General features: G+C 37.2%; 1 protein-coding gene across 2 annotated transcripts in view; it reads right to left on the reverse strand.

The window, feature by feature from the left end:
• Positions 1–324: 324 nt before the first annotated feature.
• Positions 325–22348, reverse strand: part of LOC111867931 (phosphatidate phosphatase LPIN1) — a 104824-nt gene continuing 82800 nt past the window's right edge. For both annotated transcript variants that reach the window (XM_023858163.2, XM_023858162.2), the window contains 5 exons: positions 21396–21523; positions 19087–19198; positions 16984–17098; positions 15792–15895; positions 325–4097 (listed from right to left, as the gene is read on the reverse strand). In XM_023858163.2, the coding sequence (XP_023713931.1) occupies positions 3899–4097; positions 15792–15895; positions 16984–17098; positions 19087–19198; positions 21396–21523 (658 nt within the window). In that variant the 3' untranslated portion in view covers positions 325–3898. The remainder of the gene's footprint in view (positions 4098–15791; positions 15896–16983; positions 17099–19086; positions 19199–21395; positions 21524–22348) is intronic.

Raw genomic sequence — 22348 nt, forward strand, 5'->3', positions numbered from 1 at the left:
TTTTTATTCTTCATATTCTTAACATTACTATTTGAGAAACTGCTATATATAGAAGACACTACAAGAACTAATCATTACTTTATATGCTGTGGCAGTATTTTATCCACCGAGGAGGACTACACAAAAAAAGGTTTTCCAGAATGCTCAATACAAACACAGTATGTCATTATGGGGCAGAAGACAGTATTTTATCCACCGAGGAGGACTACACAAAAAAAGGTTTTCCAGAATGCTCAATACAAACACAGTATGTCATTATGGGGCAGAAGACAGTATTTTCAATGTTTCAAACCTTCAAAACTGAAGCTATTTACTGCTGTTTTACGTGTTTTAAGCAAAATGTGTCCTTCATGTGGAAGTTAAATGCTTACACAAGGTAATATGTGATTTTGACAGGTAAACATTATGACAGGGCTATTAACTCCAGCAAAGTTTTATATCAAGTGGCAAATGAAAGAAATGAATCCTTCAATGACTGATTTTCATATAATTTTCAAACAGACCCTTATCAACAAAAGATCTCATCCTACATACCTATTATGAGTCAAACAATATAAGAATCCCACTGTCTGTGATCCACTGTTCATTTAATTTTTAAATGTGCAAAAACTGCACCATAAAATACTTCTAAAGGTCATATGGATATATTTATCACAAACACAAAGTATCATAAATTTCTCCAACTCAAGGAACACACCTACTGAAATACAGCAATTTTATTATTTTTCATTATTAATGAACATCACTAACATCAATTCAGTTCAATATAAAATCCATTACCCAGGTAATGCCCATACTCTTAAAACTAGTTTTCATTTCATGAGAGTTCATTAAAAAAGATACAATTTTAATACTTAAATTCCAAACTGAGCTCAATTACCACATGGACTGACATGCATTGTGAAACCAGAACCTTGCTGACACCACACAAATGATTGCCACATACTGTTTATGAAAATGTCATACATACAATGATCTGGAAGTTAAGGTATGGCAATGGAGCAACAACATGTTGTCAACTAGGACTTGAAAAATTATGCCAAGTCCTCCTTACCAAACTAAAAATTCATTCGCCATCCCAAAGCCTTGAAACAAAATAATCTGTTGTTGTTGTTGTCCTCATCACTGTTAATATCATCACTGTCACCACTACTATTGCCAATGATGATGACAAGGAAATAAAAACACTTTTACATTGATGCTCTAACATTCCTGTATAATAGGAATATCAAAAAATACCTACAGTCTATAATGAAGCATCTTTTCTAGTGACCCTGTAGAACAGCATGTTACGTGGCCCACTTCCACTTCTTGAAATATGGCACATGTGAACTTATTTCACTTACGGCTACAACTGTAAACTAAAAATTCTTATTACTATTGTCACTGTTATCCTACCTTTCCATACAGACATTCATAAGTTTACTGGTGCTATTCAGTCACAAATGTGGATCATTATACTGTATACAGTAATCTTTCAATAACTTCCTTAGATCACAAAATTATTCCCTCAATCTGGGATAAATACCAGAACTCAACTACATCTAGCTCATTTGCCAATTTACACCCATTTAAGTATAGTCTCATGCTGGGCTGAGCACAGGACAATGACCTTTCCTTCTCAGCATTCATTTTCCTTTCCTGAACAACAGTCAATGTAACACAAGAACATTTACATCAACAAACATTTCTAACCAGCCAAAGAGTTACATCATCATGCACTGAACACAACACCTGTTCATCATCTTATAAAAATTATTATAATAATCCACGAAAATACAAATAAATAAAATTATTACAAAATCATATTGTATATATAATAATTTATTTCTCCTTACTATATATACAAATAAATATATTGTTATGTACTAAAAAGAATGAAACCTTGTGTAGTTACACGTAACTAAACATCACCCTCTGTCATAGCTTGGCTAAAGTTATCATCTACACACCCACATGGTCATGATAATAACTGTTAACCTGGAAACATCTGAAAATCCTGCAGTGTTTCAACACAATGATCACCAACATATATGCATAAACATGAGAGATTCTTAAATCAAGGAAGTATAAAGTACATGGGGGTACACCCTACACTTGTGATCATACAGAAAGTATTTTACAGAAACGTGTCAACATACTCCAAGCTCGCAACCTCAGACCGCATATGATGCGACTTTTACACGTATAATGGCGCACTGTAAACACAATGCCATGCATGATACTATAATATGCAATGCTGTGTATTTCTTCATTTGGACAAAAAAGTGAAAAGCATGACTTCAGTCTAAAAACATGGCAAAGGCACTGAAAGTTTAAAACATTATCAATCATTCATTTATACACATAAATGATCCACTGCAATTCCAACCATATATAAACATTTCGTTTCACATAAGAAACTGGATGAGATCATTCTGATCAGTTTAACGCACCACTCTGCAGAAACCTGGTGGGAGGATAAGAAATGTGGTGCCTACAGTTAACCTCGACTTGCTTAACTACATGTGGACTGAAACTAATACAGATACAATACCTGCCAGGCCACTCATGGTGCCCTTACGGAACATCTGTAGAATGCAGGCCAGTTCACATAATCCATACAACAGCATTTACTTCTTCATTCCTGTGTCTCTCATTTGATGAGCAATATTACAGAAAAATGATATACATTTCGCGTGTGCACCTTGTTTATAATGTGTGAAGGTTTATGGTTTTCCAGTTCAATGCATATATTTAAATTTGGAAACATTAAAAAATCTAATTAAACTGCCAAAATCTATTGGATTCAGCATTTAAAAATGTTTCGTAATATGGCCTTAGAATATTGTTTTTTTTTTATCTACATGCATGATGTCCTTTTCTTCTGTTCCTCATACATTTAATTGAGAAGATAGAATTACTAATGTGTCAGCATCAGTAATCCTATAGTCACATTCATCTCAGCTTTTAGCCTGATATTACCATGTCCCCAAACTCTGTACTTTCACTTCAAATTTAAAATTGCTTTCCTTCGGATCTCAGGTTAACAGTGATCTTGAAAGCAGTCATTCTAGACCAGAACACATGTGTGAAGCAATATCTTAACACTAAAAGGAACAGACAGTTATGTTATGTATGAACTTGAATAGTATCTCTTTAGTTCATGCAGTTTTTTTTATCTTAATGTTCCCTATGCTATTTCTGGAACATGAACTTCAGAAAATATAACCTCAAAATTAACCAAATAATATTAAAGAAATGGCTAATAACAGTTTATAATATTGCATCATGACTGAACATTTTAATTATAAGCAAATCTATGCATTATTATCATTATCACAACTACCATGTTATTACTATAACTACATAAGCTACCTGTAAATAGTTGTGCTAAACTCAACCACAGGCATAATTTATCACATTTAAATACTGGGTTAATAATGTAAGCCAAAGGTTTCTATCAAACTATCACAATTTTCCTTTCCTAGACAATAAATGAGGAAATTGACAAATACTAACAAAAAGCAGAGTTTAAACATGTTATACATGAATTCATATCTAATGCACTACTTACAGTTATCTCCAACTCAAATGAAACCAGTGGGAAAAGCCTGACAGAACTCACTCCACACTCAGGAATTTAACAACAGGTTACTTATTCTCCTTCAAACACAAATTCTTCCCCTGATCCCACTGTCAGCACTAACTGGCAAAACACAATTTTTTATAGCCCAAGACTAACATTTATACTGGAAGCAGGCATGCCTGTCTATTAACATCCACACCTGCTACAGAGAGATAAATACCTTTTATAACCAGTAATATTAGTGTATGAGTGAGTATACAGCAGACTGCTATATTATCTCAAAAATAAGACATTGTACCACAGTGAATGCTTCACCTCCGCACTGAGGATCTAAGCAACAGTCGTGCCAGATGTTGACTTTTTCCGAGTCTCTTCAATCAGACTAGCTGTTTCCACTGTATGTAAATGAGCATCAATCACAAGGTCAGGAATTGGGTCACGCCAATATATGAAGCTGGAGAAGTCCTCTGAAGTGTCCTCTGGAGGTGGTGGGAACATCTGATCCACAATGTAACTCATGTTCGAATAGCTGCAAGAGAGGAATAATACAATTCACTTCAAAAACATAGAATTATAAGGTGTATACTTCAAATCTCCCTACAGCAATATCAATGGATACAGAGCCTTAGATTCTGAGGTACAAGCACTCATTATATAGAGTTTATAGCCTATGAAGGTAGATACAGTAATGTACCCTGCCACGACCCACTCAGGTTCATAATATAATAGGTAAAGTGAGTAAAGGTATCCCTCTAACAGGCCGTGAAGGCCCATAGGGTTGTGAGATGTTGAGGTTCCCACATTTTCCAGACAATTGGCTCACAGATGGTGGCAAGGTTGTCAGCCCTACACGCTGGCTGCCCTTTACCCCCAAGAATATTCATTTCTGTTAGAGGCTGGGTCTGGTTTTTAGATGCTTATTTTAGATATACACAATCTTTATATTACTGTATACTAGTTTTTATTTCAATTTATTATATAATTAATGTATGTTATACAAAACTCATTAATGACATTGTGTTTTAACTACTGAATTTTTAATTAATAGACTTGTATAAAACTGTACAAATTGTATAAGGTTTGCCATTACTTTTACTACTGAAATTAACTTATTTATTATATTGTATATGCTTATCAGTATTTTATACAAATGTGTATGCTATTGGATGACAACTGTAATCCTTAGTTGTGACTGTCACTGGGATGATCTCCACATCCGCATGAGAATGTACTCTCAACAGGATTTATGGAAGGTGAATAAATGAAATAAAATTAACCCCACGGCCATAGTGTGGCTGCAAGGATTAGGTCAATTGAAAAAATCCAATGGCCTCATTGGGACTTGAACCCGCCACTTTCTGGCTTGTAGCATAATGCTTCAACCAACTATGCTACTGCATACCCCCCATAATACAATAGGTTTTATTGTTATTTTATTTACTCCTACATTTACCATGGCTATTCATTACGTAACCTCCAATGAGCTGCTAACAAAACAAGCAATGAGAAAAAAAAAAGAGTATATACAAAAATTCATATTTAAGATATTTCTCAAAGTAGTCACTGCCAGAACTGAGGCAATTTTCATAGCAGGGAATAATCTTTTGTATGCCTGTGTCAAAGAAGTCTGCCACCTGTGAGCTTTGTCACATTTTGACAGCTTCCATCAGCTCCTCATTACTGCCGATGAACTGTAATAACAACCAGTTCTTCATGTCAGTAAACAGGTGGTAGTTGCTTGGAGCAAGATCAGGGCTGCAAGGAGGGTAGTCAAACAATTCCCAACTGAAATGCTCCAAGAGTGCTCCAGTGCAAGCAGCTATATGTGGACATGCATTGCCTTGGAGGAACTCTAAATCAGATGTCAGCATCCCATGCCTTTTGTTCTGAATGTCCAGGCCTATGCAGTTTTGGTGTTCCACAATACACTTATGATGTTATTGTGGTCCTTTGTTGCATTGCCGTAAGGTTTCTGGCAGACATTTGTTTAAACTTTCTCCGCTTGTTCCGTGAATGTGTATGCATCTGCTGCTTTAGCTGCTCTTTGGTTTCATCATTCACAAGTGAAACACAGGTATCATCACCTGTTACTCATACAAAGTGATTGAGAAATTCATCGCCATTTTTCTGGTATCGCTCTAAGAAAGTCAAAGCCAAAGCCATTCTCTGCGGTTTGTGTACACCCATGAGCATTTCTGGAACCCAACTTGTGCAAAACTTGTGATAATAGCTATTCTAGCTGCAAAAATCTCACAGAGAACAGCATGTGGAATTTGTGGAAATTCACACAACAGTTCTGAAATTGTGAAGCACCATCTTTCACAAATTTTTTGCTCTACACTTTGAACAAGATCGTCACTCACTACAGACGGTCAACCACTTGGCTCTTCCTCATGAACATTTGTTCACCCACCTTTGAACATTCTAGACCATTGTCTTAATAGTACCTTAACTCATTACATTTTGGCTGCAAACTGTAATTCACGGTGGATTTCCACAGCACTCTTGTTTTTAGCATGAAGAAAGCAGATAACAGCCTGAATTTAGTGGCTGGCAAGGTAAAAAAGAAAAGAAAAGCTATCCCTGTAACAGGCCATGAAGGCCCACAGGGTTGTAAGACGTTGAGGCTCCCACATTTTATCCAGATGATCAGCTCACAGATGGCAGTAAGGTTGTCGGACTTATAAGCTGGCCGCCCTTTACCCCCCAGGAAGATTCCTGGCACTCATTTTTGTTAGAGGCTGAGTCGACCTCAGGACCATAACGCAGCTGGAAGGATTAGGTAAATTGAAAAAATAATTTCATTGGGACTCAAACCCAAGACCTTCCAGTCTGTACTATTGTGCCTCAACCAACTATGCTACCGCGTGCCCCTAATTCTGCAGCTGGTGGGATTATCAATCACAGGACACATCACAACTCACTCTGTAGAGACAAGAACAAACACTAGGTGACCAGTTATGTGATGGCTTACAAGACAATGAGTCATGTGACACTACCTCATATGCACAAGCTCTCCCCCGCTCCTACGCTGGTTGCCTAACATACACAGGAGCTTACTTTCTGAATAGTCCTCGTATTAGAGAAGAATCATAAGATTACAGAATTTAATATAAAAAAATTCTCAAAAACATCAACGGTACAGTATGATGGGGTACCCAAAAGAAACTGAACTAATTTTTTTGTGGGCACAGCTTTTGTAGTACCGCGTATTGCCGCTATGAGCGCATAGAGCTAACATTCCTGTGTCGGTAAGCCGATTACCGTTGCTTCAGAAGGTAAGGACTAGTTTCGGCAGAGTTTATAGTGACAACTGTTTTGTGTGATCATCGTTTTTGCAATGGCTGATTTTCGTGAACAGCATGCGGCGGTGAAATTCTGCTTTTTGCTCGGGAAAAGTGGAACAGAAACTCTTGAAATGTTAAAAACGGCGTACAAGGACGATGCTATGGGGAAAACTCAAGTGTTTGAGTGGTTTTCCCATTTCAAAAATGGTGAAATGTCAATTGATGACAAACCTCGTTCTGGTCGTCCTTCCACGGCCCAAACACATGAAAATGTTGAAAAAATTCGTGAAATCATCAAGGAAGATCGATGATGGACCACTGAAGAAATTGTGGAGCTGTCAGGAGTGACTTGGAGCTCAGCGGCCAGATTTGTGGCAGTCGGGTGACTGGTTTTTCCATCATGACAATGCCCCTGCTCACACAGCCCAGTCTGTACGACAATTCTTGACCAAAAATGGTATGAACCCTGTTCCTCACCCTCCATACTCACCCAACCTTACCCCGTGCGACTTTTTTTTTGTTTCCTCGAATGAAAAGAGACATGAAAAACGACAGAGGCGCTGTCAAGCATCTCAAAAGATGAATTTAGACAATGTTTTGAAAAATGGAATAAAAGACTAGACAAGTGTATTAGTGTAAGTGGAGAGTACTTTGAAGAGGATTGAAGGTTGTGCTTAAAATTTTAATAAATAAGTTTAAAAAAAATAAGTTCGGTTTCTTTTGGGTACCCCCTCGTATGTTTCAGTGAAGCAGAATTCTCCCAAAGTCACAACATACTCTAACATCTTATCATTAACGGTACAATATCCATCTGCTTTAAGATTCATTACTCTATCTACTGCTTATGGGAAATTTCTTCTTTATCAATAACCTAGAATATCTCAGGCCTTCTACAGAAATTTTACTGAAGCCTAACTTATATTAACCAGTGTTTAACATATCATGGAACAGCATAACAATAATGCCTACCTGCACAAATTTTCTATAAATCAAGGTGCCACCTCCAAAAATTATGAGCCACAATGAAAACAAAATACTCTGGGTGAAAAAAAAAACTGCTTGATTTTATTAACAAAAGCATAATGGAAACATCTGCTTATAAATAACAACCACTTCCTTTCATGTTCAGGGAAAACCTAACATGTCATTGCTATAATACAGGGAAAACTGCAAACCATCTCTTCGCCATTGCTAGGATATGGAGTGATGAATGATGGTAGGTCTGATAAACAGAAGAGATGGGAAAGAAATACATGAGAAAGGAATAAAAGGGACAAAAAGATAGAGAAATGGCAAAACAGGGGTGAGGGAAATGTTTTAATGGTTAAGGAGAGAGGGGAGGGGAGGGAGAGACAAAATAAAGATGAACAAAAAAGATATGGGAAAGCAACAAGGGAGAAAGCAGGAAAGGAAATAAACATGTGAAAGGGATAAAGGAAATAAATAATAAATTGCTTTTTCTGTCATCTCTGATGGGTCACGCACTAGTAGTAATGTAACAGAAGACAATTATGAGCTGTGGCAACCTGACATCCAAAATTTGTGCAAGCTTTCCTTACATTATATCAGATTACATCTATGTACTGCATTACCTTATATCTTATATCTTAATCTTACAATAGAAAAAACCTGACACACTGGCACTTTATTCTAACCAAAACTTAACCTAAAACTTACTACAGTTAAATTAATAACATTACCTTAAATATAATCTATAATTTCTTCACTAAAACTTATGTCTAAAATGCTAAAATACTGTTCTAGATTCTCTAATTCAATAGCGTCACAACACTAAATAACTATAATCTGATTCAATTAATAAAACTTACTGACAAAAGAACTGTGAAAAAAATATGGAGAACAGTATTTTGAAATAATAAAAACATCGGTGTGACTCTCCAGAAATCTCAGATAATATCATTATCACAAAAAAGATCATACCAATTAGAGACTTTCTTTCAAGAAACAACACAGAAAATGCCAGGTATCCCACAGCACACAAACACACAGAACAAAGCAAAGCATTATTTCCATTCCCTACAGAGCAGATCATTATGTACAAGGAAATTCTGCACAAGAATAGGAAGGTTATGAAGCCATCCAAGTCTGAGATGCATGCACAGAGGCAGTACCCTGTGCTTACCACTTGCAGCATGGATCAGCAGTGATGGCGATGCCAGACTTTTAAAATACCCTGGTCACTGAGTGCTGTGCTAGCTTTACAGACACATGAGCTACGTGACTAAGTGAATGTCATCAGTGGTGGGAACAAATCGTTCACAATATAACTTTGTCCAGAATAACTGAAAAAATAAAACATTAAGGAAAAGAATGTACATAACTACAAGAAAACAAAGGAAGTAGGAAGCATAACAATAAGAGTTTTGAACTACTTTACATTTTCCATGTAAAAACAAGATATATCATTCTGAAACTGCCACTCTTCCTTGTATACCTTTTGTATCTGATGGATTTATCATCTAAAAGGGATCTGTTTTGTCAACTTCAGAGCTTTAAACTATGTATAAGCAGCATTTCATAAAGCAAATATGTAATGCCTATGAATATCATAAAACAAGGAGTCTCTATGCTAAACTTATTCAGCATGGAAAAGGTAAATCATCTATCAAAACTATGAAAATTAGAAACATCACATCTCGCATCAAACAGCCTCTATGACTAACATAATTTCTTAATTTACTACAAGCATAGCAGAATGAGAATCACTGCACAAACTGCAGTACCCAGTGAGGAAGAAATAAAAACAGAACATTCAAGTCAATTCACACATCACAGAGGCCTAAACTTAAATGAAATTACAGTTCCATCTTCGCTTACTACAGAGCAAAATGCTTTTACTACTGCAGTCATTCTACTAACTTGGTAACTGTACAACTCTTTACATAAAGTTATCTTAACAGTAATAACAGTAATCTCTTCCATGGATAAACTTAAGAAACACAGAATTTCAAACCCACTAAATGCTCCATTTCCTTAACCTACATGTTCTGAATTATAATGTTTACTTTGTTATCTACTTTAAAATGCTGTACAATTACTGGAATTATACAGACTTGGAATGAAGGATGTTGACAGATGTAGTAATAGTCTACTTTCAGGTATGCACAATCCTAAGAGCCAACTGAAGGAAATGAAGAAAAACAAAACAAACATCAGGGAGGACAGCTGTTGTGCTAGATGACCTTTCAAGAAGGAACCTCATAAACAGTATTAAATCATTATCATATGATGTTTGTTTAGCAAATATCCTTCTGGAAGACAGAAAGGGATGGGAGGATAAGATTAAGATAAAGCTTAAGGAATAGGCTGTGATGATGAGATGCAGATGGAACTGATTCAAGATCAGGTCCAGTGGTGGGCCCTGGTATTGCTGGTAGCAGGAACAAACCTTCAGCTTTTGCTATCATACTGCCAGTTAAGAGGAGTGTTCCGTATATAATGCCTCCTCTTTTTTAATGAAAACTACAACAGATACAGAAAACATAATAACACAGTTAAATAGAGCAAGATTTCAGCTACTTACAGCTATTTTTCCACATGATCACCACCATTCATTATGCACTTTTGCCAGCGATTAACAGGAGCCTGTATGCCGCGCTCATAAAAGTCTGCGCCAGCAGAGGCTAGCCACTTCCTTACAGCTGCAATGACAGCATCGTTGTCTGGAAAAATGTTGCCCACGTAGTCCATCTTTCATAGGCCCAAAGAGATGGTAGTCTGAAGGTGCTAAATCGGGGCTATAAGGTGGATGTGGTAGGACAGTGCAACCAAACTTTGCAATGTGCGCGGTGGTCGCCAAACTGATATGGGTTCTAGCGTTATCGTGTTACAAGCGAAAGGTCTGCTTCTCTGGCCTGACTCTGGAAATGCGGGCTTTCAGCCTAGTCAGTGTCGCCTTGTAGTTTTCAGAATTGACAGTCTCACCAGGCTCCAGGAAATCCAACAAAATCACACCCTGCCTATCCTAAAAGACGATGCACATCATTTTCCCTGCTGATGGCTGTGTCTTGAACTTCTTTTTTCTTGGGGAATCTGAATGTTACCACTCCATGGACTGTCTTTTGGAATCTGGCTTGTAGTGGTGACACCATGTCTCATCTCCGGTGACGATGCTGTCCAGAAACTTGTCACCTTCAACCTCAAACTGGTGCAACATGTCCTGACAGACTTCCATTCGATGAGTTTTGTGGTTCTGTGTAAGCATCCGTGGGACCCAGCTGGAACAAACTTTGCGATAATCCAGCTTCCCCAACATCGTTTCCAATGCATTACAGCCGATATAAAGCCATGCACACAGTTCCCTGGTCGTTATCCGCCGATCTTTAAGGATGAGCTGATCAAGGTGCTTTTCATTGTGAGGAGTGGCAGTTGAGCAGGGATGCCCAGGGCATGGCTTGTCATGCACTTCATTTTCGCCACTGTTGAAACGCACTACCCACCACCTCACTGTGCTGACATCCACTGCATCGTCTCTGTACTCCTTTAGCAAGCGTCGATAGATGTCAATGGGTGCAATTTGTTTGGCAGTGAGAAATTTAATAACACATCTCTGTTTCATATGCACTGCTATGTCAGATGCCATTTTGGTAGACTGCTCTGCTGTTGCTATCTGTCGCATGACAACCAAACTAACAGTACATTGGCGGGAAGGTTCAACCTTTACTACAACACCACCAACATCCGGCTCAGACGTTACATATTAACACAAAAAAAAAGGAGGCATTAAATATGGAAAGCCCTTCATAGTTTAAAAGATTTTGCACTTAATTAATAATATTATAATAATATGAAATAACATTGTTTTAATAATAAAAATGAAATCTTTGCACAACAATGTTTTTGGTACTGTAAGACTGATGTCATTGCTTTAGGTCATACTATTGCTTTCCTGTTCCAAAATATGTTACATTGTGACCAAACTGGACAATATATGTCCAATGAGACATATGTGGTTCTAATATTAACCATATACAACTGACAACTCAAGCTTAAGTAGCCAAACAAGAGCTCCAAACCATAAAAAATACTGTGCCACTTCTGCAGGGAAAAAGACAATCACTCAGTGTCTGCTTCCAGTTTCAAACTAGACCACCCTCTCAGACAATACAGGAAAGATTCAAAGCCAAACAAAACCACCACCTCTACAATAAAAGCTATTCATTACTTAAAGGGGCTCATTCACCAAATAGTTCTGCACTAAACAGTGAGAAATAAATATGGTTTCTGCAGTTACATAACCAAGGCACATAGATCACTTCCAGAACTTTCTGGTAAGTATGGATAGCAAACAGAGAAGCTAAAGAACAATATGCTTATGAGAACAAGAACAGCAGAGGAAAAGATTTTGGTTTTTCCTTTCAAAGCGGAATTTTTGTATTTCTGTTAAATCCAGTTAAATACAGCAACACAACTGCTTCTTAAGTCTGAAATGTAAGTGAATATCGGTAAAGTCTGCTCCCAGAAAAACTTGATGGAAGAATCCCTCTACGAAATAATATTTGGCAGCTTTCCATTACAAAATCAAAGAAAAAGAAAAGTTTAACCATTAACCAGCTATCCACAAGCCACCTAATAGTAAGCCTTCAATGTACACTTTTTACTCACAGTATTCACACAAATTCATACGAATGAATGAACTGCATGAATGAGATGGTGCCAGTCATTTCCTAGCTTTTATACAATGTTACAGAAGTGGCATTAAACAGAACTGTTAATATAATTTAATCACTTTTAATAAATCATTTCATGGGAAATTTATTCTCAATCAGGTAATACTATCCAGTACTAGACATTAAGGAAAGTAACTTAGGGTGTATTTCACAGAATACAGTACTACAATGGGGCACATGGTAGCGTAGTTGGTTTAGGCACTATGCTACAAGCCGGAAGGTCGCGAGTTTGAGTCCCGATGAGGTGGGTTTTTTTTTCCGATTGACCTAATCCTTCCAGCCGCACTATGACCCTGGGGTTGACTCAGCCTCCAACAGAAATGAGCACCAGGAATCTTTCGGCGCATAAGGCTGACAACCCTACTGCCATCTGTGAGGTGACTGTCTACATAATGTGGGACCCTCAACGTCTCACACCCTATGGGCCTTCATGGCCTGTTACAGGGATAGTTTTAGCTTTTTTTTACAGTACTACAATACTTCTCAAGTCACCAGATATATGAGTACATCCACTCTCTAATACAGGGCATATGTAGCATCACATGCAAATATAATGCATTATAAATTAACTTGCAACAATTCATATTTCACTGTCACAAAATAGTTTCAAAGAGAAACCTTATACAGTGGACTATCCTATTCAGTGCTTGAACTGGAATATATCACTGAGCTGAACTAGTGTTGGGATGTTCTCTAAAAAACATTCTGGAATTAGAAAACTTAACAGCACAGCCAGACTCACATACTTTTATTTGGAGTAACATATTTCAGACTTTAGTTTACGCCTCTTTCTAAGGCTACCATCACAATACTTAGGGCAGAGGTTTACCACATCAGGATGTTTATGGAAAGCTAGGAACTGTAGTCCAAGAGACTTCTAATGACAGTGTGTAACAACTGATTATTTCAGTATCCTCCTTCATCCAGGTTTCCTTTTCAAAAACCATAATGTTTCAGAAAATGGTTCTCTTTCCTCTTCTGGTGACAGGGTAACATAAAGAATCCCTTGGCAGAGATAGTGTTAAATGACAGGATAAAGCAATAAATCCTACCCTACTGCCCCCCTTGACTGAGCTAGTCTCAAGTGACAGGATAACGCCAAGGAATCCTACTTTACTGACTCTCTTGGCAGAAGCAGTCTCAAATGACAGGGTAACACAAGAACTACTACATGACTGACGACCCAGGCTGAAGGAGTCTCAGGTAACAGAAATGTCAGATGGATGAAAGACACCATACAGAAGTTAAGAGGAAGAGTAATTCCACAGGACTGCACAGATGATCCCTCAAAATGTTCCAGTTAAAAGATCACATGATAATTAAAGAAAGAAATGTGAGGAATGGACCAAAACAAAAACTTATGGTCATGTTAAATTGCACTGTCCTGTAGCTTACCGACCTCCCCAATAATAAGAGGAATCCATATGGGTGAAATATCTGTATAAGGTTGTCCACACAAGCCATGTGGGCTCATTCCTTACATTCTCTGCAAATTTTGTTCCATTCTATTTGTAAAAGCCTGGCTTCCTTCCAGCCTATGTGATGACTCTCAGTTCATATGCATATTGGAGATTTGAAACAGACACCTCCCACGTATGTCAGTAGTGCCTGAGCTACTTTGCTTGGTGAAAACTGTACTGCAACTCTGAGACCTAGTGCCTTTATTTGAATAATTTCATATATAACGAATATTTAAAGAAATATAAGAAAACTAATTTCTGATCCTGGAATGCAATAACTATAGTGTGATTACCTTCATAACAGGATATTTGTATCTGAAATAACTTATCATTAAGGTTAATAATATATACAAATTAACAAGGAATACACTTAGAGAAAAAGTACTCCAGTGGAGTTAACGGTTTCACTTCTGTTACACATGTTTTATTATCAGTGTGTCAGAACTTGCCCTGTGTAATTGTGCAAAAGCAAAAGCTTAGCACTAAATAATCATGGTGAAGCTCCTACTCCATATTCAGGGGGTCCGTGGATTGAATCTCGGCCCACACTGGTTATCCTGAGATAACCAGGCATAAAGGCTATGACAAATCCTTTGCATCCCTTCCAACCTATTTTCCAAATAGCATCATATCACTGTACACTATATAATGTATGGAGTTGAGAAAACATTGTCAAAGAACCCAGAGTTTATCAGCAAAGACAAGGCTGTCATGTAATGGAAGGCAAAAGGTAAAGCTGTGACTAAGCATAATTCATGAATATATATGGATGGATTGGAGCTAAGGCTCCATACATTCTTAATCAGACCTTGATGGAGGTGAGTCGCTGCATCCCCAGAGATAAAGCTTCTGGTACCCCACCAAATAGGAGCTGGGGCAGGGGGCTGCCTGGGCTGTAGCCAACTACTTAACTGGCTGAGCTATCATGGCTCTTCAACTGTGTAAGTTACTTTTCTATTTCTATAGCCTCCAGTCATAGTTCTTTGAGCTTCTCAGCCTTTTAAAGCACAGGTGGAAGCATTCCAGTTACTTCCAGTAACAAGGGGATACAATTTCATTTCATCTTATGCTATTAGTTACTCGATGACACTGTAAGTATCAACATTATATAGGAATGATGATAGTGTGATTAATGAACACAGATCAGGTAGTGGAAAGAGAAAGGATTTGTAGGAGATGATAATAAAAATGAAAAAAAAAAAAATGAAAATGAAGCAGTAACAGATGCCCTAGTGCCACTTCACACCACAAATCCCCCATGGACTTGGGACTGAACCCAGGACACCACAATGGGAAGTTGCCAACTAACTGTCTCAGCTGTTTTGCAGCCTTTCCCAGTAGAATTGGAGGCATTTAGTGGCTGGATTCCAATTACTCCCACTGACAGGAGACAAGATGATGAGGCCAGGTGGTGAAACCTAGAGCTTAATATGGACTCCAAACCATGTGGGGTTCCTGATATTTTCCATTCATTGTGAGGTACGTGGAAGGCGTGCCAAAAAGAAAATAGAACTGGCCAGTTTTGAACTTTTGACTTTTAGCATTGCAGTGCACTTTATGTAACCATAAAAATACATGATTTTGGGATACAGATGCCAGAATAAGTTCAGGCCATATAGAGAGATATCAGAAAGGCTAATCCACCCAACCTATTTCTAACATTTTCTGATCAAAATAATTACATTCAAGTTATCATGGAAGAAATCTCCAAAGAAATATCTACAATTATATGGTATAAAGGGCCACTTCTTTATCAACACAGAGTGACCAAATAACGTGTACTTACGAGGACTGGAATGTTTGTGTTAGTTCATGTTTCAGCTCACCACGATGATTAATAGTAAAGATTCGGAAGATTGGAATGCCAACAGCCCGGTATGCCCATGCATCCTGCAAGAAAATAAAACAGTGGCATGGGCATAAACACTCTGATCAAAAATAAAGAACAGAATCCCCATACATCTGCAACAGAAGTAATGGGGGGGGGGGGGGGGAGAAAAAAAAGATAACCAGACACCAAAAAAAAAAACTGTTTCATGCATACTGGACAAATTATATATTATGGATTATGGTTTCTGATGTCTTTCTTCCATTTCTGGTCAGATTTCCTGTCAATTTAAATAAACATTTAACCAATGGTATGCTTAAACTCCCTGTTAAAATATAATCAGTAGCATCCAAAATGTCCTACGCAAAAATAATCAGTTGTACATCAGATATACACTGCACAAAACCAATCTGTGGTTAGCCTGAATATCCTGCAGCACAAGAATAATCAATGGCATGCCCAAACATCTTACACAAAATAATAACTGGCATTCCTAAATTCCCTGCACATAATCAGCCTACACAGTAACACAAGAAGGTTCAAGATTATCTTGACCAAATTGGCTCATGGAAGTTAGCGGACACAACATTTCACATCATGCAATTTCAAGGCATCTGTTACAGCACCACATCCTTTTGTTGTTACTGTATAATAAAATTTGCCTTTTAATCCAGCTGCATGTTGTAGGGTTTACATGGCAAATTTTTGAAGAATAGAAATTCATACTGAACACTGTAGTGCAGTCATTAACATTCAAATCTCAGCATGGAGACCAGCTATGCAGACTCTAACCTGCTGTATGTTTCCTCAGTCCCCCTGACAAACCACAGGACATAATAGCTTATTCCATGTACTTCTCTACTCATCATTCATGCTCATCCCATTATTTAACACTACATAACTTACTGACAGAATGTCATGTCATTAATTATACAAAGAAATAATGAAGGTATGAAGACAACAATTCCACTGGTTTCTGATATCATTAAAGGTCTCAGACTTAGCATTTTATATAAAAGGCAAATAAAATAATCCCAGGATATCAGGGAAATACATAATATTTATTTAAATATTATATAATAGTTGATTTAAGGCGTGATTTTTCCAGCAAAAATTAAATTAAAAAATAACAACACATAAATAAACTCACATTAATTTTGTTCCCATAGCCAGCATAGAAAGGCTTGCTGTTTGCAGGAAAGAGAGCCTGGATATCCTTGAGGCAAGATATCTTAAATTCTTCAGGTTTCTTCTCAATTACCTCCCTGTTAAGAACACAGACAATTAATTCGTCACCAACAAACTGCATGTATTAGCAAATTAACTAACTTATTTGAAGGAAAGAATCGTTAAGAATGAGAATTCCATACACTTCCTATGCTATCCTTCAATCAAGGGTTTTGTTTGATATGCTGTCTGTAAAACTATGAAGAAACTCTACAAACAACTTACAATACTACTTTTCATTGAAGTATTTCAGTTCACATAGTGGGGCTAGCAACAATTATAAACTGATAACTACACAACTTTGTATTTTAATCCTGCACGATTCTCACTAGCACAGTTCTGTTTATATTACAGACATGACCAAGGCTCAAATTTTTGAGACTGAAAAATTTCTCAATCTCAATTCTCAGGTTAATTCTTCATTCTCAGACTTCAAGAATTTTCTGATCACTGCTTCTGCTTCACATGTCAGGGTCATGTCAAATTGGATCTGAATTGTATTTGCTTGAATGGAAGAATAGCCCCCCCCCTTAAAGGTTACAAAACTAGAGGCCAGCAGCATGAATATGTCAGATTCTTTCATCCATTTAAGCCTTTAATTTTTAATGGCACAGACTGCACCATGGATCACTAGTTAGCACCATTACAGCATGAGAGTAGCAACCAAGGAAGTGGGCCAGACAGAAATAAGCTTCAAGGTCAGAAGCCACAAAATTACCATCAAAACTATGAAACAAAAGCAGTATTTGACTGATTAATACAACCTCTTTATTACAACCGTCACAACACAACAAATATCAAGATCAGTGCTTAGTTTCGGCTCTGCTACATGTTTCGGCTATCAATTGCCATCATCAGGCAAATACACAGTTAGCATATATACACCACTGAACTCCAGTACTAGTAAAATTGGATACAATAATATTAATCATATAAAACACTTGACGTAAAATACAATAAATCAGATTATATAAAACAGAAGTCATAGTATAAAACAAGAATACAACTCTTAGACTGATGTTTTATATCATCGAATCTGTCGCTGGTTTTGTAATTTTGTTGCGTTTCCATGGACAAATTGGAATATTCTATATTTTGTGTATATAAAATTGTATAGGAGGCTCATGGTGTACATGCAGTAAATTAAAATCAATTGTTTAGTCGGTGCCTCGTCTTACAAAGTACTGCCCATTCTGTAGGGAATGTAAACAACGACTCCCCAATTCACACTCTTTACAGTTCACTATGGCAAGCATTAAGTCTCCTACGTCTTCACTGTGCACTGCCTGGTAACGGCTCCCAACACCGCAGATTCCTCAGCTTCCATTATCAACAGCTTCTGTCTTTGCTGGCTGGCAATCCTCACACATGTAACCCACGACAGTAACTCAGGACCTCCTTAAAGTTGAAGTTAAGTTATGTTACAAATGATGGTCAAGTCAGCGAGTCTGTCTTGGTACAGACTTACTCCTTATATAATGGCACGAATTGCAGAGAAAACATTGCTTCCAGCAGTTCCTCTACTGTTGTGTTTGTGTAACTGTTACTGCAGTCATGTGAGTTGGTTGCCATGGAAACGTATTCACAGAGCCATTTCCTAGCAATACATGTCTCTTTTGGTTCTGCAGTTCTGGCTTTCAGCAGACATATCACAGTATGGAGACGGAAAAAACAAAAACCATAACATCCACCAATTTTATGTAAGAACTGTCATTTGTAGGGATTCAATGACAGAATGGAAGCTAGTGAATCCACCATGTTGTTACTTCTTATGGGAAACTGAAACATATGACGCTTTGGCAACCTTCACTGACATATGTTCATTTCATATTTCGAGTAAATCAGTCAAATGGTTCAAAAATTGAAAGTGGGACGTAAGTGTTAGCATTGTGGTGATCTCATAAGCATACCTTTTCCTTTATGGGAGGAAAACAGGCTAGTAATATGTATTTTACAGACAAAGACATTAGAAAGACAAATTTTACAAACATCATCGAAAACTACACATATAATGAAATCTATTCACCTGTGAAGTGCACTAATAAGACTGGTAGGATTAAGGAGCACTGGCCCACCAGGCAAGGACAGATCACCCTGCTTGATTGACCTCAGGTACTCCCGTGTAACATGTGCTTGGCCTGAAACAAATTGAAAAATAAAAAGTTGTCTCTTTGAGAAGCATCGTGCCCTGAAAGAAATTCTTATAATTTGAAAAAAAAAAATACTCATATAACATGAAAGGAAATTAATTGAAATAATCACGGATGTGAATGTGGGTGCAGAGGTACAATTTCATGCAAATTAATTCTTGGTTCTATGCTTGAGCTGCTTTATCTCCAGAAAAGTGCTTTAGAAAATAATTGTTCATACGTAAGCGCAAATAATTATGCTGCTGAAGTGCCTCTGAACACATTACTACTACTACTACTACAACAAACGGTAACACTTCCCATTCTAGCATTTGTTGTGTGTAATAAAGATATAGTGAAGTCCTTATTTCTAAGATAATGGTTTCTCAAGCTAAATTGAAGTTATCACTGAATGGGGGTTACAAAAAATTACCTTGGGAAAATATGGATCTTCTTATAAGAACTACTGTATATGATACAATACTGCCTTCATGTAAGCAGCAACAGAAACTGTTTCTAAGCAAATAAACACAATTACATAATCAATAACAGCATATAAGTTTCAAAAACAATTAGCAACATGTGAAATCAACACTGAAAGAAACCGTTTCTATGGAAATAAATACAATTACACAATAAATTACATCAAATTAATTTCTAAAATAATTACAGACACAGGAAATTGACAGTGGTGCTGCAGGAACGATTTCCAAAAGACAGTAAATATGAACATTAGGCCGAGCCACAGCTCAAGCAGTTAGTTGCTGGCTTCCCACCACGGCGGCCCGGGTTCAATCCCGGGTCTGGTCAAGTGGGATTTGTGGTGGACAAAGTGGTGCTGGGGCAGGTTTTCTCCGAGTACTTCGGTTTCCCCTGCCAATCTTCAATCCACCAATTGCTCCAAAATCATCCTCACCTATCATCTTTGGCTGGTACAATAGGCCAGAAGTGGCCGCAGTACAAGGGACTTAGTCCCACCCCACTAGCAATAAAAAAAATATGAACATTAACCGTTGTTTCAACCAGACACACTAAATGAAGATAAAATCTCCTGGAAGGTTCAAAATGTCTTCAATAAATGCAGGTAATTTACTAGATCAAAATAAAATAAGTAATATCGTTAAGTATGCAGCAAAGACAGCAAGTGATGCTGTTAGTATTTGAGAATTACTGCACTCATATGGAATCTTGCATTTCTGGCACAATAAGAGCATCTTGCAGTGGCAGAGCAAGATTTTTTCAACAGTGATAGACAAATCTCATGGCAGAGGGTGGGTGTGAAAATGCTAGCATCATACTCATACATCACACAAGACACCAAGGAAATTTTCTGCTAAAAATACATACAGTTATGGAATAAAAGAGGACGGAAATGTATATCAAGACAAGATGCTTACCAGCTTACTAAGTTTGCCTCTTTTAATCACATCTTATACTTGAGTTTCATGCAATGATTTTTTCATTGAAAATATCTATCACAGAGCCAAATAAGTTTGAAATAAGTCGTGAAAAATTGTCTCCTAAATGTGATTAATGATAGCTTAGTGAGTCAGTCTTGAGTCTGCTTGTGAAATAGGTTAAGTATGGACCCTCTTCAAAGTAGAATATGATCACTCAATAGATGCACTGGTTGTTGGAACCATTAATAACAAAACTGATACTTTCTGACGTCTATTAATGCCACACTCATATCTGAAGAATTAAAAAGTTTGAGCAGACAATATGATGAGTATGCAAGCAGGTGATGTGTTGACATTTCTCATTTGGCTAACTTGATTCCTCTTAACGTCATGCAAACCCTCCTCTCCTGAAGCATGTACTATATATGTCTCTCTAATGGCATCTGCACTAACAAATGGCTAGCATAAGCCTCAAAGAACTGGTTAACAACACCTATGATGGGTTGACTGGAAGTGGCAGACAATGCATCATCTCACTAGTTCTGCCAATATATGGAGTGCCACTGAACCACAAAAGTAACATATAATGTTTACTGGTCTAAGTGCATGGGGAAACCCACCTTCTCCAATAACTAACTAACTAACATATAATGTTAGCCTTGCTAACCCTGTTAACACAACCACTCCACCACTGGCATCATGTTGGCAGTTTGAAAGGGAACAAATCAGAATAATTATATTTAAACAACAAACATGATCAAACAGTCATGGGCCACACATCTATGAAAGACTATCAGCTAGCTTACCAATTGCCCGGGCAGAAAGGTAAAGAAGTTTGTAGCCATTGTTCTTGATTTTTGTGAACAGCTGAGCAACTCCATTCTGGGCCCAATCCTTGCCCACAATTGGCAAGATGTGACCCAAGACATCAGACCTACAAAAATTCACTAAAATTAGTATGTTTTTTCTACATCCTTCTTTCAGTAATTTAGCTTCTGGAGTAATTATCAAACAGGAAATGCCATATATATTGGAAACTATTTTTGCTATTTCCCAATCAAAAAAATGTGAGAGTGTATCAGCTGTCGGTCAGCATGTAACAAATGGAGAACCGATGACCGGATTCCCATAAATTTCGATACTTGTGAGTTTTTCTGTAGTTTCTTAACATATTCCAGTACTGGGTAAATGTGGACAACAACAGATGCTTCACATAAAGACCTACCTGTGTTACTTGTTGCTAAATATTTATTACAGTAAAAAAATATCTTGAACAAAAGCCACAGAGGAAATAAAAATATTTTATAATATTATATTTAAGCATCCTGTTGCACTCCATATGATAAATGATATAATGATACAAATTCCGTCCAAAGTGCAAACAATATATTATGTGTCCTTGATCTTGTTCACCTACACTACATGTTTCAGCCTCAGACGGCCATCATCAGGTGTATAACACTCACGTCGCTGTCACACTGCACTCAGCCCAAAATTTAACATTTAAAACACTTTTCTTGTTATTATCAACATCTACTTCGTTGATATCTGTCTGGATGTAGATTATTTTACACACGTTAATTTTGACGTACCTGTAGTAGCACTATAAAATCTTTAGTTAATTTTTTCTCTAAATTTTAATATTTTATGCCCATTATGCTTCTGTCATATCAAAGAAAAAAAATTTCTATTCTCTCACCTCACAGCAAAAGAACCACTGGACTGATCCTGATCAAATTTTTATTAAAGATCCCTGAAT

This window comes from Cryptotermes secundus, unplaced genomic scaffold (assembly GCF_002891405.2).
Source record: "Cryptotermes secundus unplaced genomic scaffold, Csec_1.0 scaffold267, whole genome shotgun sequence".
Taxonomy (NCBI): Eukaryota; Metazoa; Arthropoda; class Insecta; order Blattodea; family Kalotermitidae; genus Cryptotermes; species Cryptotermes secundus.